Source organism: Oreochromis aureus, linkage group 19 (genome assembly GCF_013358895.1).
Source record: "Oreochromis aureus strain Israel breed Guangdong linkage group 19, ZZ_aureus, whole genome shotgun sequence".
In the NCBI taxonomy this organism is placed as follows: domain Eukaryota; kingdom Metazoa; phylum Chordata; class Actinopteri; order Cichliformes; family Cichlidae; genus Oreochromis; species Oreochromis aureus.
Window position 1 is genome coordinate 11,057,402 of NC_052960.1, and position 21,913 is coordinate 11,079,314.

General features: G+C 40.7%; 2 protein-coding genes across 2 annotated transcripts in view; one reads left to right on the forward strand and one right to left on the reverse strand.

Annotated features, from left to right (window-relative positions):
* stag1a (stromal antigen 1a) overlaps window positions 1-15,167 on the forward strand; it is a 41,502-nt gene extending 26,335 nt beyond the window's left edge. The window contains exons 2-32 of the mRNA XM_031737018.2: window positions 1,560-1,755; window positions 2,243-2,363; window positions 2,581-2,736; window positions 2,890-2,986; window positions 3,073-3,149; window positions 3,397-3,601; window positions 3,939-4,090; window positions 4,234-4,307; window positions 4,399-4,522; window positions 4,718-4,816; window positions 4,978-5,057; window positions 5,464-5,571; window positions 5,663-5,777; window positions 5,910-6,027; window positions 6,279-6,382; window positions 7,529-7,621; window positions 7,961-8,254; window positions 8,352-8,422; window positions 8,683-8,851; window positions 9,306-9,398; window positions 9,569-9,743; window positions 9,876-10,015; window positions 10,179-10,280; window positions 10,388-10,536; window positions 11,002-11,130; window positions 11,444-11,646; window positions 11,771-11,939; window positions 12,056-12,172; window positions 12,314-12,428; window positions 12,530-12,610; window positions 13,628-15,167. Coding sequence (XP_031592878.1) covers window positions 1,727-1,755; window positions 2,243-2,363; window positions 2,581-2,736; window positions 2,890-2,986; window positions 3,073-3,149; window positions 3,397-3,601; window positions 3,939-4,090; window positions 4,234-4,307; window positions 4,399-4,522; window positions 4,718-4,816; window positions 4,978-5,057; window positions 5,464-5,571; window positions 5,663-5,777; window positions 5,910-6,027; window positions 6,279-6,382; window positions 7,529-7,621; window positions 7,961-8,254; window positions 8,352-8,422; window positions 8,683-8,851; window positions 9,306-9,398; window positions 9,569-9,743; window positions 9,876-10,015; window positions 10,179-10,280; window positions 10,388-10,536; window positions 11,002-11,130; window positions 11,444-11,646; window positions 11,771-11,939; window positions 12,056-12,172; window positions 12,314-12,428; window positions 12,530-12,610; window positions 13,628-13,651 — 3,783 coding nt within the window. The 5' untranslated portion in view covers window positions 1,560-1,726 and the 3' untranslated portion in view covers window positions 13,652-15,167. The remainder of the gene's footprint in view (window positions 1-1,559; window positions 1,756-2,242; window positions 2,364-2,580; window positions 2,737-2,889; window positions 2,987-3,072; window positions 3,150-3,396; window positions 3,602-3,938; window positions 4,091-4,233; window positions 4,308-4,398; window positions 4,523-4,717; window positions 4,817-4,977; window positions 5,058-5,463; window positions 5,572-5,662; window positions 5,778-5,909; window positions 6,028-6,278; window positions 6,383-7,528; window positions 7,622-7,960; window positions 8,255-8,351; window positions 8,423-8,682; window positions 8,852-9,305; window positions 9,399-9,568; window positions 9,744-9,875; window positions 10,016-10,178; window positions 10,281-10,387; window positions 10,537-11,001; window positions 11,131-11,443; window positions 11,647-11,770; window positions 11,940-12,055; window positions 12,173-12,313; window positions 12,429-12,529; window positions 12,611-13,627) is intronic.
* Window positions 15,168-15,804: 637 nt separating this feature from the next.
* pccb (propionyl-CoA carboxylase subunit beta) lies at window positions 15,805-21,491 on the reverse strand. Its single transcript, XM_031737026.2, has 15 exons — window positions 21,230-21,491; window positions 20,554-20,673; window positions 20,395-20,463; window positions 20,252-20,308; window positions 20,005-20,118; window positions 19,683-19,793; window positions 19,391-19,499; window positions 18,144-18,264; window positions 17,984-18,065; window positions 17,768-17,891; window positions 17,576-17,683; window positions 17,267-17,367; window positions 16,848-16,946; window positions 16,663-16,762; window positions 15,805-16,561 (listed from the first exon to the last, which is right to left on the reverse strand). Exons 1-15 carry the CDS (start codon window positions 21,473-21,475, stop codon window positions 16,440-16,442), a joined length of 1,683 nt encoding a protein of 560 aa, XP_031592886.2. The 5' UTR covers window positions 21,476-21,491; the 3' UTR covers window positions 15,805-16,439.
* Window positions 21,492-21,913: the final 422 nt, after the last annotated feature.

The following is a 21,913-nucleotide window of genomic DNA, read 5'->3' on the forward strand; positions in this document are numbered from 1 at the left end:
GTAATTTATATGCACAATGATATGAACAGAATTAGGCTTCTTTTCTTTTGCTGTTCTGCGTCTGTGCAGCAGGAACGTGGAAGGCCAGAATCAATTAAAAGGTTATGTGCATGCAAATGTGCATGTAAATTCTCAGCTGTTAAAAGCCTTTGCTCACTGCTGTCTTTTGAAGTGTTACTATGTGTATTATATTTTGCAGCTAATTAAGCTACTTGGAGGGTTACACATTATCCTTATTTAGTTATTAAAATCCTTATTTGGCTGATCTAATTCAGCTGGTCTGTTACAGTTTGTTCAGATCAGTGTGTGTGTATGCGTGTGTAGTTCATCATGGTGAAAAAGGGGGCTCTCCTGCCCATGCTATTCCACAGTACAAACACTGTGTGGAAGACAGTATTTAAATACACACTCTCTTAGCCTGCCCCCTACTGTTGCCCAGACCTACTTTCAAACACACATGTATGCATTCACACACACTCTGAGGAAAATAGACCACTAAAACACTCTGTAGATTAACTGAACTAGATTGGAACTGAGCTGTGACTTAAATGAGTGTCAGTTGATTTTTCTCAGCCCACTTTTCCCAGTTTAAACACAGTCAGGCAGCCTGGAGATAGATGCTGGGTAGAGGACTTTGTGGATCATACTGCCTCTTCAGGTTGACAGCGGTATTGCTCACCCTCTGCTCTTTGCTCTCATTAGCATATGAACAGGTCAACAAATAATGTTATAATTCACTTAGCTGCCATTGTTCTGATTGAGGATCTAGCTTAGCTGTCAGCTCATGAAAATGAAATGAAAAGCATTTTTGGATTATTTGTTTATTTCCATCATTCACTGAATCCCAGATTTTTTTTTTTCCAATTTATGCCATATTTTATTTGACATCATACTTTCCCCAGCTTTTGTCAAAAGACCATTTTTCTTTAACTAGAGGGAAATACATCATGTTTCTGCAGTCTTTTTAACATAACTCACAGAATTTAGGAGTTTATAAAGTTTTGAGCTGAGCTTTTCTTAAGTCAATAGAAGATGTCCACTAAATTAATGAAATGTGCTCATTCTTTAAGTGTAAGTGGGTTGTGGTTAAATTGTTTGACAACAGCACTGTGTACAAATCTTTTCCACCCGACTCAATATTTTGCTGTTGTTGTTCTCTAGTTGACCAGTTGGTGTCTTCCTCTCCCCGTTTCCACACTGACAGCTCATTTTCCACAGCAAGTGATTGAACAGCCTCTCTCTGGATTCAGTGACATTTTATAGTTGACTCACTTTGGACAATAAGCACTTAGACATCATATAAAAGTATTCAGTGATTTAATATTCAAATCATTTAGAACCCGGTTATATTTAATGAATCATAACTGATTGAGGCAATCACTTTAGGACCTCATCAGTAATGTGAGAGCTACCCTTGAATAATGCCTGAATGTTGCATATTTGTATATCTAAACCAGAATGTCTGTCATTAATGGCTGTTACTGGTTAACAGGTTATCAAATCTGTACTATAATTGTAAACTATAATCATAATAAATCTTTCATTCTGTTTCTTTTCAGGAGCTGAAGAAAGTTAACTTCAGTCCGTCCTGGAGCCTCTCCTCTCTGACCTTCCAGATCACCCCCCCTTCCCTCCACCCAGTTTTGTCATATTGTACCACCTCCTTCACACCTGAAGAGACCCATAAGAAGAATTGCACGGGTCATCAGTCCCCCTACTGACCAGGATGATCACCTCAGAGCTCCCTGTCCTACAGTGAGTTTTTATAAAGGGCAACTGTCAGTTTGGCAACAATCTGGCATTAAATTTGTTTTTTTTAATTGGTTATTTTATCCATTCATCGTTCACTCATCCAGAACCAGGTTAATTTAAACGAATCCATGAGTAATTGTTTTAGATTTTTTAGGCTACCTGGCATGTTTTATCACATTTGGCCTTAAAGGTTTGTTTGCTGTAGCTGATGAAAGATGTTTGTAGGACTGGATGCTACTTTAAAATGATCTTTGCTACTTTTGGGAAGACATGTTTTTGATTGACCTTTATAGTGTTCTAAACTCAAAGAATATGGTTTTGAAATGGTATGTGGAAACACAAGTGACAAGTGCGTTAGTGTTTTTTCTTTTTTTTTTAACTCACCCAATTCATTTGTTTGCCTGTCAGTGGAATTGAACATTTAATTTGGCTAATGAATACAATCATTAAATGCTAATGAATGAAATGCATTTGTGGTTTGCTCTTTCAGGGACTCATCCAATGAGTCTGGGGCAACAGACACTGTGGGAATAAGTATGAGCATAAGTGAGATGGAAGATCCAGAGATGAAAGGAAAAAAGAAGAGAGGGAGACCCGGCAAACAAGCACCGGTACCAGAGTTTGTTAAGAAAGGGGAAACTTGTGGAAAAAAATCTGGTTAACAGACAATGCATGTCTTTGATTTTGTCTGGTGGATTTGAAGTGTGTAATGGGTGGTGTAGGAAGAAGCTGTTATATTTCCCATTGTGTGCAAGTCTGTGTTTGGGGATGGGTGTACATACAAAGGGTTCTTTACAAACTTCCTAACTGACATTTCCCTGATTTCAGACATCCAATAAGAAGCCACGGAAGTCACCGACAGACAAGACTGTGAGTGTGGCCAGAGGGCGAGGGAAAGCCAACGGTGTGGCTCAACATAACGGAGATGGGGGAGACCCAGTCACTCTATTTGAAGTGGTCAAATTGGGAAAGAGTGCCATGCAGGTGGGTGAACACAGGTTTGATTTCATAAGCATCAGTGTAAATAAAATATTTAAGTATGTAATCAGATATTATAATGTATTACATCTGTTTGAAGCTTTTTAAATGTATGTTTTTCACTGTTTTTGTCATTTGATTATTATTTTCTGTATACAGTCAGTAGTGGATGAGTGGATTGAGTCATATAAACAGGACAGAGACTTGGCGCTGCTGGACCTGATCAATTTTTTCATCCAGTGCTCAGGTTGCAAAGGTAGGCGTGTTTTACTTAAATCTGTCCTCCTATGTGCATGCATTATAAACAAGACTACCAAATCTGCTGTTTTTGGGTGTAACCAGGCACCGTGAGGATTGAGATGTTCAGGAACATGCAGAATGCAGAGATCATCCGTAAGATGACCGAGGAGTTCGATGAGGTAATTATCTGCTAAAATAAGCAGAAATTAACACAATTTAAACAGTTGCAAGAAAGCAATGCTGTATTATTTAGTTATGCACATATATTACACTATGTTGAAGATGTGTGGACAAATTTGATGATATCTTACTGACAGCTCAAAGCAGTTTATTGTTGTATCGTGTTTCAGTTGAGCAAAAAAATAAAGAACAAGAAGTTAAAATAACTGTAATCTGTCTATTTTTTGTTTTTGTTTTTTTCAACAGGATAGTGGAGATTATCCTCTTACCATGCCAGGACCTATGTGGAAAAAGTTCCGTTACAACTTCTGCGAGTTTATCAGCGTTTTGATCCGTCAGTGTCAGTACAGCATCATCTATGACGAGTACATGATGGACACTGTGATCTCCCTCCTCACTGGACTGTCTGACTCTCAAGTGCGAGCCTTCAGGCACACGTCCACGTTAGCGGGTACCAACAACATGATATTTGTTTGAACTCAAAGCAGTAATTGTTCCGCAAATACCTCCACATGGGCTGATAACACAAGTCATATTATAGTGGGAGATAATAATAATTACATTTGCTTAGGACTGATCGAAATAAGCTCGTTGTGGTTATAAAGACAGAAAAACAGCTAATAATTTGCTGTGTCTAGGTCTGTTTTGTGTCTTGTACTAACAGTTATTTATTAACTTTCTGCTGCTTGACATTGCACAGTTTAATCTGGACTTTTGTTAGGTAGATTGAAAGTGTATTTCCCAGGACGAAATGTCTAAAGGTTTTGAATGCTGTTATCTCTGCATAGCAATGAAGCTGATGACAGCACTGGTAAATGTAGCGCTGAACCTGAGCATTCACCAGGACAACACCCAGAGACAGTACGAGGCTGAGAGGAACAAGATAGCTGGCAAACGTGCCAACGAGAAGCTGGAACTGCTGCTACAGAAGAGGAAGGAGGTGGGTTTGGGTTCGATATTTCAGAAGAATGTGTCTTAGATTATCATAGGTGGTTGTGGTACTACTTAGCTGTAAATCCGAGTGTTTGAAAATGCCCTTTTCAGTTTCAGCATTGTCTTTAACTTTGAGTTTTTCTTGTACAGCTTCAGGAAAACCAAGATGAAATAGAGAACATGATGAACTCCATCTTCAAGGGCATCTTTGTGCATCGTTACAGGTACATACTCTAAATGTCCCCTTCCTTAATGATGAGGATTTAAGAGTAATATTGAAAGTATTTTGGTGATTCTGTTTTTCTTACTTTCTAGGGATGCAATCGCTGAAATTCGGGCCATCTGTATTGAGGAAATCGGAGTGTGGATGAAGATGTACAGCGACGCATTCCTTAATGATAGTTACCTAAAATATGTTGGTTGGACTCTACATGATAGAGTAAGAACACAAAATTTAAACAAATTTTGGAGTTTTTGTACAACCCTTGGCTGATATTTACCACTGGATTTAATGCAAGGGGATGAATGATATTTCCACAGATACAGAATGGTAGTTGTGTAGCACACCACAGCAGGATTTTATTTAAGATGTTTGGCCAGCTTGAACCTTTTTTTTTTCTTTTTTTTTTTCTAGCAAGGAGAAGTGCGTCTGAAGTGCCTGAAGGCTCTGCAGAACCTGTACACAAACCGAGAACTGTTCCCCAAACTAGAGCTTTTCACTAACCGCTTCAAGGTAACGCTAGCAGCGAGAACTGAGGCTGCTTTCATGCAACTCCACAGTAGACATGGGCAGTGTTTAGATTTTTTTTAGTTTTCTGAATTCTCTTTTGTTTCTCCTTATTTATTCTAGTTCTCTGCAGTTGTTTCTCTGCTCAACTTTATCTGTTTTGGCAGGACCGAATAGTATCAATGACACTGGATAAGGAGTATGACGTGGCTGTAGAGGCCATTAGATTGGTCACACTCATTCTGCAGTGAGTAGCTTTGATCTTTCTCTGTATTTTTGCATGCCTACATATGAAACTCTTTTCTTTTTAGATTCTGGTCAGCATTTTAGCATAAGATGATATTTTGGCTATGATCACATGCTTAAGACGAGGATTATCATGTACTGAACACTCAGTTCCTGGGTCACTTTAGCTAAGGAGATGATCTCAGTCACACTCACAAATAGATTGGGTAGTTTAGTGTAAACTAGTTTAATAGTTTTTGATTGCTGTTTCCCTTGACTTCCCTTTATATGCAATATTTTTGTTAATTTTTAATTATTCCTTTCGTCCTCTGGGCGTTTTCAGTTATTTCCCATGTTTAATATTGTTCTCATAACCAGCTCGGATTGATTTAAACTTGATTAACCTGTGTGCAAATTGTCTGCTGCAGGGGCAGTGAAGATGCTTTGTCCAACGAGGACTGTGAGAATGTGTACCACCTGGTGTACTCTGCTCACCGGCCGGTCGCTGTTGCTGCTGGAGAGTTTCTTCACAGAAAGTGAGTCTAATTAGGGCATTGTTGGTGTAATAACATTGTTAGTCTTCAATTTGTAAAACTCTTATTCTGTCTGTTTCTCACTCGCTGTCAGATTATTCAGTCGCCATGACCCGCAAGCAGAAGAAGCGCTGGCTAAACGCAGAGGGAGGAGCAGTCCCAACGGGAATCTCATCCGTATGCTAGTGCTGTTCTTTTTGGAGAGTGAGGTAACGCTAATGAAAACACACATCTTATCAGCATACTGTGTGTGTTTTAGATGTTGGGCACTCACAAACACTAAGTAGTTCCAGAATGATTCCTGCAGATTGAAATCTCTTTCAATGTGATTTTGTGTGTAGCTCCACGAGCATGCAGCGTACCTTGTCGACTCTCTGTGGGAAAGCTCTCAAGAGTTGCTGAAAGACTGGGAGTGTATGACTGAACTGCTGCTGGAGGAGCCCGTACAGGGAGAAGAGAGTAAGGCACACAGTATTACACACTGATCTTATTTCCTTTGGGAGAAGCTGAATCAAATAAAATACAACCGCTGAGAACCAGAGAGAAGAGATGATGTAATAAAATCTTGTTCCCTGAAACTCTTCTGTCCCTTAATCCTTTTCTCTGTTTCCGACCTTTGCTGTCATTCGGTTTCTCTTTTCTTTCCACATTTGTTTCTTCCTGTGTCTTTGTCTCTCCTCTGCTCAAACGTCTTCTGTTTTTCCCTGTAGTGTTGTCTGACAGGCAGGAGAGTGCGCTGATCGAGCTGATGGTGTGCACCATCCGACAGGCAGCAGAGGCACACCCACCTGTTGGCAGAGGCACTGGCAAACGGGTGTGTAAAGTATACACATATCATACCCCAGAAACACTCAGAGTATTCACTTTGAATGTTGCAGATGAAACCTTATGCAGTCATGTGATAACCTTTACTGCTTCAGTAGGAGTTAAGAGGGACAGTATGAGCCAGGTGCTAATAATGCACTTAATTGGTCATCAGCAAGTTTGAGCATCTCTATAAAAGCTGAACATTTGGCAGTTTGCTGGTCTGGAGAATATGAGGTGTGTGTTAACACTGCTGCAGTCCTCCCAGGATTGGACATTCCAGAAAATTCACCCCAAGGTCATAGCATGCAAATCTCAGAGAGACTACAGAAATTGCAACTCTAGAAGTATATCACAGGCAAAAATCGACAACACAATATGTAAAGAAGTCTACGCCTCAACTCGAATGAAATCCTGTGGCAGGATCTCAAGAAAGCTGTGCACAAAGAAATACCCGCAAACGTTAATGAACTGAAGTAAGATTGTAAAGACACGTGAGGCAAAATTCCTCCACAGAAAATGATTACTTCAAATTACAGCTGCTAAAAGTGGTTCTACAAGTTTTTGTATCACAAGGTGAACTTAGCATTTCACAGGACTGTATGGGGTGCAGTAAAAACCTGCTTTTTCACATGACTGTACCTGCCAAGTGGGCATGTTGAAGGGGAATTCACTGTGAATCTCAAATGTGACGATGTATTATACTTCAGTGTAAAAGCAGCCACCTTATTTACCAGAGTGTGTTAATGTGCTCATCTGTACATTTGATTCTGTTGTATTGAACTTTTGTTGGTCTCCACTTTTTCAGATTTTTTTTTTTAAATATGTAATTATGTACATAAAACTCCAGCAAATAATTTTAGCAAGGCAGAGAACTTCTTGAATATGTTATGTTGTTAAACACAGAAATAGCAAGAATTTTCCTACTCATTAATACCTTTTTTGGTCATATAAAGAGGTGGAAAATGATGCAGTTTTTGGTCCCAACAAAAGAATCACAGATGTGTATGTGTGTATATATGTGTGTGTGTGTGTGTGTGTATATATATATATATATATATATATATATATATATATATATATATATATAATATAATATAATATAATATAATATATAATATAATATATTTATTTATTTATTTACTTTTTTGTCCAGGTGCTGACAGCAAAGGAGAGGAAGACCCAGATAGATGATAAGAACAAACTGACAGAGCACTTCATCATGGCTTTACCCATGCTGTTGTCCAAGGTAAGGCTTTTCTTAGCTTGCCCATGGCTGTCAAGGGGGAGACCAGTGATAAATGACTTGGCTAGAAGACCGATAAGTTTGTCAAAATAAATGATCTACTTGTGAGAATTGCTGCTGAATACTTTGCGCCCTCAATCTCTAAAGTCTGCTGGCTATATGTGTAAAATGTCACTCACTATTTCACTGAGAAACAGAAGCCAAGCGTTGCATGCTGATTGATGGGTCTTTCTTTCCCGTTTTAGTCCTTCTGTGCTAGTTTTGTAACTTTTTTCCCCTCATACACTATAATTTTTTTGTTATCTTTATTTAATTCTCGTCTCTCCGTTACTTTGCCCAAAGTACCAGGCAGACTCGGAGAAGGTAGCCAACCTGCTGCAAATCCCCCAGTACTTTGACCTGGACGTGTACAGCGCTGGGCGCATGGAGAAGCACTTGGACGCCTTATTAAAGCAGATCCGTCTGGTTGTGGAGAAGCACATAGAGACCGATGTGCTTGAGGCCTGCAGCAAGACATACAGCATCCTCTGCTCTGAAGAGTACACCATCATGAACCGTGTGGACATTGCCCGATCACAGCTTATTGACGAGATGACCGATCGTTTTGCACACTCGGTCGAAGAGCTGCTGCAAGAGGTATCAGGCACATTAGCTGGCTGGGTAGACTATTAGAAACTGGGCACTATTTGTGCCCATTTGAGTCTTGTATACTAACAGATGTTGGTTATTGCAGGCTGAGGAGGCAGACGATGACGATATCTACAATGTGTTATCTACACTCAAGCGACTCACAGCCTTCCACAAGTATGATCTGCAGCTGTTTCAAGATAAAAATATGGATTATTATCATTGGTCACTCTGGCTGACAATCATTACAGAATCTGAGATTATTAGCTTAGCATTCCAGATAAGATTTGTGTAAATCTGTAGGGAGACATTTAGTTTGCATTTTTCTATTGCAAGAATTATTATTCATTCATTCATTCATTCAGTGTTTTGGAAGAAATTTTCCACCAAATAAATGTGATCATTTCAGTGTGTGCTCTTCTCGTTTTCTGCTTCAGTGCCCATGATTTGACACGGTGGGATTTGTTTGGGAATTGCTACCGGCTGCTGAAAGCGGGCATCGAGCAGGGCTCCATGCCAGAGCAGATAGCTGTCCAAGCCCTGCAGTGCTCCCACTACTCCATCCTGTGGCAGCTGGTCAAGATCACAGAGGGGGTTCCCAGCAAGGTGCTCGACCGGCCTCACTAACAGACCGCACTCAGAGTATAGCTTTATCATTGGTCAGTGGCTCAGAGTGAATGCTGCCATGTCTGAGCATCAGTGGCCCAGAGGGACACGGGCTTATCTGTATTTCTGCAGAGGGGGGTGGCTTAGTGTAGAAATCCATCTCACTGTCAGACAGCCCCAGTCCTCAGTCTGGGACTCACCCCAAATCTGTCTCATTTAACACTTAAACACCTTACCAAGACTTCAGCTCCCATATAGGACATAACTTATCTGGAACATTGTTGAAAACATCAAAAGTGTTGCTGAATTATTATTCATAATATTCCTTCATTCATACTGATAGGATGACAAAGACAGCTAGCCTGACTGTCACAGCTGTTCATTAGTGACTCTTGCTAAAGTACTCATTATTTTGGCTGATTATCAATGTCTGTGCGATGTTCCCTTTGTGCAGGATGACCTGGTGGCTCTCAGGAGAGTGGTCAAGTCTTTCCTGGCAGTGTGTCAGCAGTGCTTGTCTAATGTCAACACACCGGTTAAAGAGCAGGTAACAGATGTTATTGTGTCGCGAATAACAGAAGAGCTTTGAAATCAACGTTGTCTCTCGATTTATGTAAAGGATGCATGTTTTCTGTTATCTCTACATATCATTATTTTGTTTTTTTGAAATAAAGACTCTTTGGTCAAGCTGTGACAATATTGCTGTTTCTTGTTTAGGCATTCATGCTTCTCTGTGACCTGTTGATGATCTTCAGTCACCAGCTGATTTCTGGTGGCAGAGAGGGCCTCCAGCCCCTGGTGTTCAACCCAGACAGCACTCTGCAAAACGAGCTGCTAAACTTCGTCTTAGACCACGTCTTCATCGACCAGGATGATGAGAGCCAGAGCATGGGTGAGAGAGAAGTTAGATCGGATCATGTTGTGGTTTCTGTTTCAGATCCAGGAAGTTTTTAACAATTACTAAAGGTTGAGAGAAGGTAGGGAGCTTTCTCATTGTTGTCCACTACTGTCTTTGTGCCTGTAGAGGGAGATGAGGAGGATGAAGCCAACAAGATCGAGGCCCTCCACAAGAGGAGAAACCTACTTGCAGCTTTTTGTAAACTCATCATCTACGACATTGTAGACATGCCTGCTGCTGCTGACATCTTCAAACACTATATGAAGGTTTGTGTGTAGCATGCATGGAGCTGAGTTACTGTGGAATTTAAAAAAAAATGGTTTTAATTCACCTAAATTTACCTTTGATGCAAATCTGGGTGTGATATGAGATTCAGTGCATTAATTCAGACAACTTGGGTGAATTAACAGTTTCATTTCTCTGCCTCAGTATTATAATGACTATGGCGACATCATCAAGGAGACTCTCAGTAAAACCAGACAGACGGACAAAATCCTCTGTGCCAAGACACTCATCCTCAGTCTGCAGCAGGTGAGAGGGTGATGGTGCTTTTTACACAGCTTCCTTCTGTGTACTCTTAAAGTTTCGAGTGCTCTCCTGTGCATACCCACTAACTCCTGTGCACTCGTGTGTTGCAGCTGTTCAATGAGCTGCTGCAGGATCAGGGTCCCAACCTGGACCGAACGTCTTCTCACGTGAGCGGCATCAAGGAGCTGGCCCGGCGCTTTGCCCTCACCTTTGGCCTGGATCAGATCAAGACCAGAGAGGCTGTTGCCACGCTACACAAGTGAGATCATGAGCGCTGTGGTGTCTATGTAAACGGAAGCTTAAGATTGATACTTTTAGCATAAATTAAAAGAGTATGAGTGATTCCATTTTGTCTTTACATTGAAATGCCAATAATTCATGCAGGATTTTGGTTAATTCTTGCATGTTGAGGATGTGAAATTAAATTATTTTAACAACTTATTCAAGCCTGGGAGCAAAATGTTAAGTCAACTTTTACCGACCAGTTTTAGAATCACATAGGAAGCATAAAGCAGACACAAGTTTTTATTTGCTTTTAAAGTTACATGAATTAAGTACAAAAAATACACCGTTAATAATTAATAAGGGTAGATTGAGGTTAAAAGAGTCTTTGTTATATACACCAACTGTTTGTAAAGTTTTAGTACTCGTGTAACTTGGTGTTGCTTTTTTTATTGCCATCTCTCATTGTTTCTCCTCTCTGTTGTTCTTTCCATTGTGTCAGGGATGGAATAGAGTTTGCATTTAAGTACCAGAATCCTCGAGGACCAGAGTTTCCTCCTATAAACTTGGCCTTCCTGGAAGTCCTGAGTGAATTCTCCTCGAAATTAATCCGCCAGGACAAAAAGACAGTGTAAGTACTTCTATCCAATTTATCATCAGCTAATACTCCAACTTTTATATACCTATCTTCCCCTGCTCCATTATTCACAAGGGGACCCCGCAGCTAGTAGCTCCACATGTTTGATTTGGCACAGTTTTTATGTTGGATGGCCTTCCTGAGAAAACCCCAACGGGATTTGTGTCTCCTTCCGGGACCAAACCAGCAATCTTTAGCTTGTTAGGCAATGGTGTAAACCACACTATGGAGCCACTAACACTCCAGCCCGTATTTTATTAATTAAAAAGAAAAAGGATAGTGCTATAAAATGCTGCTGCCTCCACAGCCACTCGTACCTGGAGAAGTTCATGTCAGAGTCGATGTCAGAGCGTCGGGAGGACGTGTGGCTGCCGCTGATTTCCTACAGAAACAGCCTGCTGACAGGAGGAGACGAGGACCACATGTCTGTTACGTCAGGCTCAAGCAGCAAGACCGGCTCAGTCCGCAGCAAGAAGGGTCGACCGCCACTCCACAAGAAACGTATTGAGGGTGAGCAGAGATGAAGGATTACCCATTTTATTGGGGTGGCTTAACTGAACTTTATCTCTTACAGGAGATGAGACACTTACTCCTCCTGCTGAAACTGAAATTACTCTGTTTGCTTCATATTCAGAGGAGAGTAGTGTAGAGGGCTCGTGGATGATGCGCAATGACACCCTACAGACACCTGGGGCACTTCAGACTCCTCAGCTCACCTCAACAGTCCTCAGAGAGAACAGACCAGCAGAGCACATGCCTGACCCAGACTCAGAACCAGGATCAGAGAACGATTTCGTACACAAGTGGGTTCATGCACATGTTGTCCGTAGGTGCACATGCACATAGAAACGTTAGCCCAGTTTTTAAAATTACAAGACAGCAGCAGAACTAATGGACATGTGTCTTCGTTTGTCCTCAGTCCTCAGATGCAGATGTCATGGCTCGGCCAGCAGAAGATAGAAGAGGTGAATAGGAAAGACCGAACAGGCATGAACTACATCAAGTCTCGCAGCAATCAGGGCGTCCGGCAGACTGTGTAAGTGTGTGTTTTGCTCATAAACCGTAAGTGTAGTGTGAAGATGTTGGGTAAAAGTGGAAACACAAATTCTGTCCAAACTTTTATCCACCCTAAAAGTCACAGTAACCATGATAATCGTAACCTGGCATTCCCTTTCAGGCGTGGGCTGATGGAGGATGACGCAGAGCCGATCTTTGAAGATGTGATGATGTCATCACGGGGCCAGCTGGAGGACATGAACGAGGAGTTTGAAGACACCATGGTGATCGACCTGGTCAGTTATAAACTATTCATTTAGTTGATACGAGATTTCAGTTTTTTCTTTCTCGTTCTGGTTCTGACATGGCTTCTTAAAAAATATTTGACCTTTTATAGCCACCTTCAAGGAACAGACGTGAAAGAGCGGAATTAAGACCGGACTTCTTTGACTCTGCAGCAATGATTGAAGACGAGTCGGTAAGTGATGATTTGCCAACTAAATATCGAAAAGAAAACTGAACAAAATAAAAATAAAGTAGTAATAAGTTAGACTATAGGTAATGAAGGATAAGAGGAGAAATTAAGCTTTCAAAAGCACAGAAAAACTGATTTAAAGAAGTCCTTTCTCTAACGTTACACTGGTCAACAAATTTCAGCTTCTGTTTAAAATATATCTGATTGGCTAACATTTCCAAGATATATAATTTTTTCATACGTTACACTCATGTGCATTAATCACAGATTATAAGCTTATGTCTTCTATGTCATCTGTTTATGTTTACTTACTTTTTTACTTTAGCTGAGCAGTTAAAGGTCTTTATGTAGTTTGCCCCATTCAGTAATTTAAACAAGGGCTTTTTTTTCCCTACATACTGTATGTGCTTTCGATCTAACAATGCACACACAATATTATGACATATAGACATGCAGGTTTCACTTATGGATGTTCCACAAACAGACTATTTAATAATGAAAAGTATTATTTTAGTATGTTTTAAAAATAAGTACTGTTAATTTGCACCAGCAGATTTCAGTTCCTGCTTCTAAGAAGGTCAAATCCAAAGCCAGAGTAGAGGTCAAATAGATGCATTTCATCAATCCACACAATTTGATTAAAGTTGGATGAATAGTTTCTGAAAAGTTGCCATTGAAACAATAACACCTGCTCAAATTTGGAATATTTTTACCAAAATTCTGGCATCAAAGTGTATTTAGTTATTTCTCGTGTTAATTAAGAACTCTTGATCTTAGAAATGGCTAAGCAAACCAACAATTTTAAGCATCAAATTCAGTTTCACTGATTAAAAATTAATGAAGTTATTCTGAAAGCGTTTTGGCTTTTTCACAGTACAGACATAAAGGTGAGATTTTAAAGTCCCTGCATATGAAGTGAACTTAAGTAGCAAAAGAGCAAACACTGCCGCACTTTTTGTATAGAGCATGTACTTTGTTTTCGGGAAGGGTTTTCTGACTTTCTCGTCTTCATTGTTCCAGGGATTCAGCATGCCCATGTTCTGATCTGGAAACTGGAAAAGATCCTAAGATCAGGATGCTAATCAAGAGTAAACGGAAGAGGAAGGTTTAGCCCAGATCACCTGCCAATCAAGACTCGTAAGATGAAGAAAAAAAATCATTTTTGAAGTACTTTTCTTTCTCTGTAAGACATGATGGAAGGATGCTTTTCAAGAGGATCTTCTGAAACTGCAGGATCTCACCTGGAGGCGAGGATCCGCCCTCTTCAGTCAGGCGGATCGGAGGATCCACAGTGTAGTCTGAACTATTCAAGAGCCTTGTCCTGCTTGTATTCTTCCTCCTCTTCCTCTTCAGCCTGTTGGTTTAGCACTTGTTAGCAGTACCTCTGATGGCGCTCTGGCTGCATAATCCTGCAGCCGGCCGACGAGTACTCGCAGTTTTTACAACCCTCCCCCCTCGACTCCCCCGTTACACACATGTACAGTTGTTTGCTTGGGCTCCCAGTCTGCAGCGTAACACTCTGTACAGCTCCCACCCCCCTCTTTTGGTGTTGCACTTCACCCCATCTTAAATCCAACTAAATGTTCTATATCTTTGCTCTTAATACCACCAACTGCCCCATCTCCTCTCTCTGCCATCTCTGAGTCGTCGTATGTGTTGGTGCTGGTGCGTGATATGCGTGTGAAGTGTTGGTGGTGACCCCAGTTAGGCAGTGGAACGTGCACACAGAGGTCAACAGCTGTACACCGACCTGGAGGACGTGATGTAGCTGCCGTGTGTGCATGTGGTGTCAAAGCAAAGAGAGAGTGGTGTTATTTAACAGTGAAGATGCACATCTGACCGACCATGGAGAGAATCCACACCTCCTCAAATCTTCTGCACACACAACCCTCCAACCCCTAAATAACGGCTTTTTGAACTAATTAAAAAAAAAGTTTTAAAAAAAAAGACAGTAAACATATTTTCAATTCTGTAGCTTTAGTACTAAAGTTTTAAATCAAGTGTGTTTTTGTTTTTGTCTGATGTTTGTACAGCTTTTTCTTGGATATGTACCTTGTTTGTTGCCAAATTGTGGCCTACATACTAAAAAGTATATTCTAGCCCCTCCCCTCCACACCTGTAAGTCATATCCAACGGATACCGATGATACCAGCTTCCACGCGCTGTAGGTCTGATTGCAATCGTTTCGCAGTTCAGTATTACGACAGGTTATCTCTTCAGTTTGGTCATTTTACAGGTGAAAACATTTTGCTACCTGCAATCAGTGTTAACAGATTCAGAAGATGGAAGATTTGTTGTTCATATCCAGTGCAGTGATGGATCTTTATGTATGAGATTTGTTTGAATGTGTTTTGAATGTGTTCAGCCATGCCCCTCCCCCAGCTCAATATTTACAACCTTTATTCACTGGCTGGTTTGCAGTCCTGTAAATATCAAAGACAATTGGATCTTTTCTGCAGTGCAGTTGACATCATTTGCCCCAAAATACTGTCAAAGCCTGTTTGTTTGTTTTTTTTCTGTGAACTTAAATTCTTTTTAATAAAATAAAATCTGTAATCAATTCATGGGCTAGTGTCTGTTGTTGTCAGATACAGCTTTCCACTTGTGTGTTTAATGTGAAGAATGAACAGTTAACCTTCCTTAAAACCACAATATGGATTTATTGAATATACAGACAACAGTCTTAAGCCACCCATTCATCTAGAAGAGTATTTGTGAGGTCGGACATGGATGTTAGGTGAGATGTCCTGGTTCACAGTATCCATTCTAGTTCAAGCTTAAGCTGTTTGATGGGGGTTGAGGTGAGAGCTCTGTGCAGGCCTGTCAGGTTCTTCCACATCACTCATCCAACTATGACTAAAGACTAAACAAAAATTGACTATGGAAACTGAAACTAAATTCAATCAAAAACAAAAAGGCAAAATTTGAGGTATAGTTGATCAATTTTGTACAAGGGCTGGCCCTCAGACTTTATGCCCTTTAAGTTGTTGAAAACTGTGTGACCGGTTCAGCTATTACCATTTACCCTTAAACCATGAAACTACACCAGCTCCATCCCGTTGTGTGTCTGTTGTGGGAGCTGGATCTGATCATGCACACTTAAAACAATGTCAGATTCCACCAGATATTATCCAGCGTCTCTGGGAATCATGACTTTTAAAACTAAGAAGAAAAAAAATGAATAAATATGCAGTATATTGAGGCCATGATTTATTTTACAGATGACAGTACAGAGCCTGCCACAGAGAAAAGGCACAGTTCCTGTTGGTGAGGACGTCTCCTTGACCTAAATGGAGGACATCAAATGTTTTAAGTGCCTTTTGAAAGCACCGAACTGTAAAAAACTGATATATAGTATATGAACAACTCTGAAAACATTGCACATGATAACAAACGTTAGTATGTTTGCATTTGCTGCTAACACCAAATCTCTGGCCTCTTAGATAGCCATATCAACAGTAGTTGCCAATATGGCCACTGTGTGTGACTACAGGGTCATTTATTTCAGATGTTTTTAGGGATTTAATATAAACTATAAAGTACTAAAGATACACATCCTGATTTTGTTGCGAGTGCTCTAGTATTTCCTCCAAATACAAAATCAATTATACTTAACAGAAATCAGGAGTGATCGTCACTTGCTGCTTGCAGTGGAGTGGTAAACTAAATCTAATGGACAGGCTCCCAATGTCACGAGGTACCGTTAAAGGTGGGTGAGAGAAAACAGTGAAAACTGAGTTTGCTGATCTGCTGTCTGCAAAAAACCCCATTTCATTTGAAATGTAAAAGTCAATACAAATGCCTTTCCATAGTGTTAGTGTGGAGAACATTTTCACAGAGGAATGTTGGCGTGCTTCTTCCAGGGGTTGACCTGCTTCTTGCTGGCCAGCATCTCTAGATCTTGGCAGATCTTTTTGCGAGTTGTCGCTGGCTCGATGATGTCATCCACAAAACCTAAAACAAGCACAGTCGGATAAAGATGTACTCGGTTTGTTGGCGTATACACTGTCAGCAGATAAAGAGCAGGAACAGTCGAAAAAGAAAAGCAGATTTACCTCTGACAGCAGCTGGGAAAGGGTTAGCAAACTTCTCCACGTATTCAGCCTCTGCTTCTGCCTGGTTCTCCTTTCCTCTGAAGATAATCTGAACGGCACCCTGAGGAAAAAAAAGAAGGTAACACTGTAAAAATAAAGGAAGCAGAGAGAAAGGGACAAACAAAAAACCTAGATGTAACGTGTACCTTGGCACCCATGACGGCGACCTCAGCTGTAGGCCAGGCGTAGTTCACGTCTCCTCTCAAGTGTTTTGAGCTCATCACATCATAGGCTCCTCCGTACGCCTGGGATGCAAAGACCAAAATAAAAGGATTAATTCAGCAACAAGCAGCATTTCAGACAGTAAATGAATGCAGATGTAAAAGAATCAAAACTGATAAAATGTGAAGTTAACTTTTTTTTTTTGTAGCTGATTCAGACAAAAGATTCCAGTGAAATTATTACAGAGGCTTTTATTCTGAAAAACCACTGGGGTGTTGAGTTATCATCACTGCTCGCAGTTCAACGTGGCAGTTTCATTTTACTGAACTTGGAAGTGCTTTTTGTAGGCAGGGCATTATGCAACAAACAGCTGAGCCAGATGTGCAAGAGGAACCTCACACACCTTTCTGGTAATGATGGTTATTTTTGGGACAGTGGCCTCTGCAAAAGCAAAAAGCAGTTTGGCTCCGTGTCGGATGATGCCTCCGTACTCCTGAGCTGTGCCTGTTGAGAGAAAACACAGCAGTTCTATTGTATGGGGGTTCAGACTATCAGATTTTCTGCAGGTGGTCTGTTCAGTCTCATCCGGCTCATCAGAGAATCACTGGTCGTTAAACTAAACCGATTAAGTCATGACCTTCAGCATGACAAACATGCGCTGCACACAACTGCAGCCTGTGTGTACATGCATGGGGATATTATCTAAGAATACCTGGCAGGAAGCCTGGCACGTCCACAAACGTGATGATGGGAATGTTGAAAGCATCACAGAAGCGAACAAATCGGGCTCCCTTCACTGAGGAGTTGATGTCCAAACAGCCTGACAAACAAGACAAGTACAAAATGGACTGAATGGATTGAGTTTTTTGTTTTTAACTGTTAGCTATTCACACATTTTTCTTACCTGAAGCTACTTTGGGCTGATTACCCACAATGCCCACAGTGCGTCCATTCATACGGGCAAATCCCACCACAATGTTTTTGGCGTAGTTGGGCATGATCTCAAAGAAGTCCCTCTCATCTACTATCTGATTAAGAAAGGGAACTTTTTTTTAAACACACGCAAAAAGGAAATGAGATGTTGTGGTACACGTTAGAAGGTGTATGTTTGTGCGCATACTGCATGAATTATGTCCAACATGTCGTAGGCTTTAGTTGACTCTAACGGGACAATGCTGTCCAATGATGGTACCAGACGGTCGCTGAAAAACGAATGAGATATCAGACAAAAAAGGAGGGGATTTGTGATTAGTTCAATGAGGGCAAAGATGACTGCCTACCTAGAGTCATGGGACTCCCTGATGGGTGCGGGATCCTGATTGCTAAGTGGCAGGAAGTTGAAAAACTCTCGCAGGTTGAGCAAAGCCTCAATGTCATTCTCAAAAGCACGGTGAGCCACACCTATGTAAAAGCAATAAGACATTTTAACTAGAGTTTCTCTCAGATGAGTTAAACATCCTGACTTGAGCAGTAATCCTTGATTAGATTTCATTTGCTAAACAGATTTAAAAAGATGCTGTGAAAAAGTCTTAACCCACCCCTCATTTCTGTATATTGTGCTGGGAAAATGGGCAAAAGAAACATGCAAACAAGAATGAAAACAAACTGCATAAAGCAAAAGCAGGTTTGCACAATTCTAACAATCCTGAAAGTCAATATTTGGTATGACTACTTTTATTTTTCAACACAGCATGAACTTAAGTAAGGTTTCTTTAAGTAGTCTTCAGAATTCTTGAAGGACATTCAAAGCTCTTCTTTGGATGTTGGCAGCTTTTTGTTCAATTCTCTGTCAACATTCTTGCATACTCCTTCAATAAGGTTGCGGTCTGGGTTCCATTGTGTGTTTTCTATTTAGGTATGCTTTTATTGAATTGGCAGGGATCACCGTTGTACTAAAAAATGAAGTTCATGCCAATCAGATGCTTTCCAGATGGTCATGTACGATGGATCCATCATGGACTACATTCATTTTCTGTGTTCATAATTCCATCAATTCAGACAAAATCTCCAAAACCACTGGCTGAAATGCATCCCCAAACCACGAATAATCCTCCACAGTGGCTGTAAACTGTGTCAGGTCTCTTTTTTCCAATTTCTTAATGACATGATTTTCACATACAGTTTAATTGCAGCAGATAGTTTTTAGGCCTGCTATTTCTTGTTTTGTTCTACACTTATTCAGTTTTTGGGAATCACTTCTTAGTGCAAACCATACAATTTTATGCCTGCCAAAGTGTTTAAAAAGATTCTCTTAAAAAAGTCAGGACTGAAAATGAGAGAAAAAGCAGCCAATGTCGAAAGGAATCCTGGAAAACTACTGCTCACGACCACTTTAAACAAATATAAAGAAAGCCTGGATCCTTTGGAAGAAAAACATAAAGAAATGAAGGGTGGCTCAAGACTGGCTCAGACTGGTAAATGTGACAAACCTAAAGCCAGTGCTGGTAAAGCACCAGTGATTGCTACAGCTTGGTTTACAAAACTCTTCAACATCCACATATCTAAAAAAAAAAAAAAAGAGTCTGACCGGACACGGTGGTATGAGTTTTGGCTCCACCGAGCTCCTCCTGAGTCACATCTTCATTGGTGACAGACTTGACAACATCAGGCCCTGTGATGAACAGGTATGACGTGTCCTAAACACACAAACACAAATGTTTCTGTGCATATTGGAATTGAATGCATCTCTTCTCTAAACACAAAATAGCATTTGCGTGCCAGTTTGGAAATATTTCAGGACTTTTTCATATTTCTTGCAGCTTAAATAGCATAAAATTAATATTATACCTACAGTGGATTTTACTGTGTCAGCTACATACCTTAACCATAAAGGTGAAATCTGTGAGAGCAGGAGAGTACACGGCTCCTCCTGCACACGGACCCATGATGAGGGAGATCTGAGGGATGACTCCTGAAGCCATCACGTTCCTCTGGAAACAAGAACGCGTACAGTGTCAGAAATACGACACCAGCTGTTGATGATGAGTTTACGGACATGACTCCCGCCATTTATGTGAAATGTTAAACCCACAAAAATGTAGGGCTTCAAGCTTCTGAGCTCAAAAATCGTCAGGTGCAAAACTTGACATTTTAAATTGATTTACATGAAAAGGTCTGCACAACAATATATAAATTAAATACCAGGAATATATCTGCATATCCAGCCAGAGATTCCACTCCTTCCTGGATCCGAGCTCCTCCAGAGTCGTTCAGCCCGATTACCGGAGCCCCAACTGTCATGGCCTGGTCCATGATCTGACCACAGATTCGATTTAAAAGTGGCACATCAAATGAGGAGATGACCAAAGACAAACACACCCATACAGATGCTAAGTTGCTCACAGCTGACAAGCATGATGTTTAATGTTACTGTGAAACATCTGTATACCTTACAGATCTTCTGTGCATGAGCTCCGGACAGACTTCCGCCAAAAACTGTGAAGTCCTGCAAGACAAAGAGAATGTCACATAAAATCGAGTTGCCACGCTTTGCCACATGTAGGTTTTCTGTACAATGAATGAAAACTGTACCTGACTGAAAACATAAACGAGCCTGCCATTGATTCTACCTCGGCCTGTCACAACGCTGTCACCAGGGAACTATGAGAGAAAAAATGATCAAAATTCACTGAAAATGTTGCAAAATAACAAACATGCTGCTGCAAGAGGTATTTGTGCGCGACCTGTTACCTTGTTTCTGTCCTGCTCCATGCCGAAGTCGGCGCAACGGTGTTCCACAAACATGTCTGTCTCTACAAAGGATTCAGGGTCAAGCAGTAGTTGCACTCGCTCCCTGGCTGTCAGCTTACCCTGGACCGCATCACAATGGTAAATTTATTGCAGTCATGCATCAGATATGTCACCCATCAGAAAGTTTGCCAGCCACACTGCAAAAGCTATGGTTTTGAAATGTCTGGTTGCTTTAGATCAGTGTTCCAAGTGTTGAATATCATAAGCAAAGCTGCCTCTTTATAAGAGTTTACTTCCTTAATTTGTCAGGTCTTATTATTTAATCCCTTACCAGTTTGTGAGCTGCTTATTGTCAGAGGTTTATGCTAATCTCATAAAATAAATCATTACATATACCTTAAAAACATTTGTTATTGTGAAGTTTGTTGTTTAAATAAAATTAACCCTTTCAGGGCTAAAACAAATAATAACAATGATAATAATAAACTTTAGTTTAAGAGTTACTTATATGTGTGTGTGACAGAGACCAGCAAAACAAACAAGCCCCTGAGCCTGACATTTAAAACACCAACCTCCTGGCTGCCAATGCATTTGAAGCATATTATATTATACAATTAAAAGAAATATGTGTTAATATAAAAAAACAACAGCCTCAGTCTGCGTTAGCTGATTTTACCCTTTTATGTTGTGCCTCTATCCTTTGCTGACCTCCCCCCTGCAGTGCCGCCTGTCGCTTCTGGTCAATCCTCTCTTTAACGGACAGGTGGCTGACAGAGTACCAGCGGCACGACCGATGCAAACTCGTCTGCGGTACTGTTGCAGATACTGCGCCATATTTTACTCGCGTCACGCTCCTTAAGGACACCTTCAAACCATTTATCAGTCCGCAACTGCTTCGAGCAACACTGATGGCCGCCATCATTGCTGTGCGTGTAAGCTCTTCTTCTTTAGTGTTTAATGTGTGTTGACAAGCCAGCGTTGGGGCGCCACCAAGTGGACTGGAGTGTGGCTCGGGAGACGATCCATAAAGAGGGAGGAAAACCCCTTTCTGAGCTTAATTTTATGTTAAACATGTTTTTTTTTTTTCACATCTTACTTGCTGTTTGTTATATCCGTTTACTTCAATAGAACTGTCAGGGGATATAGTGCATGCTAACAAATGATCTGCTACACTTTTCTTATGTATTTCACTAAATTCTTAGGAGCCATCTGTCAGTATCAAAACACTAGGCCTGCAGAATCTATATAGTTCTGAACTATGCACTAGAATCAGGGAAGACTGAAACCATCGAGCTATACTTGTAAATAGCACAATACTTGCTTTTTGCCTTTATATCACCCCAAACAAATGAGGTTTTAT

Bases quoted from the DNA above. Each gene is read 5' to 3' on its own strand.
- pccb (XM_031737026.2), bottom strand. From the start codon at position 21,475: ATGATGGCGGCCATCAGTGTTGCTCGAAGCAGTTGCGGACTGATAAAT. The intron at 18,265-19,390 runs GTCAGACTCTTT...GCTTTTACATAG, and splicing joins AACTCATACCACCGTGTCCG to GTGTGGCTCACCGTGCTTTT. The intron at 18,066-18,143 runs GTAGGCAGTCAT...TTCGTTTTTCAG, and splicing joins AGGGAGTCCCATGACTCTAG to CGACCGTCTGGTACCATCAT.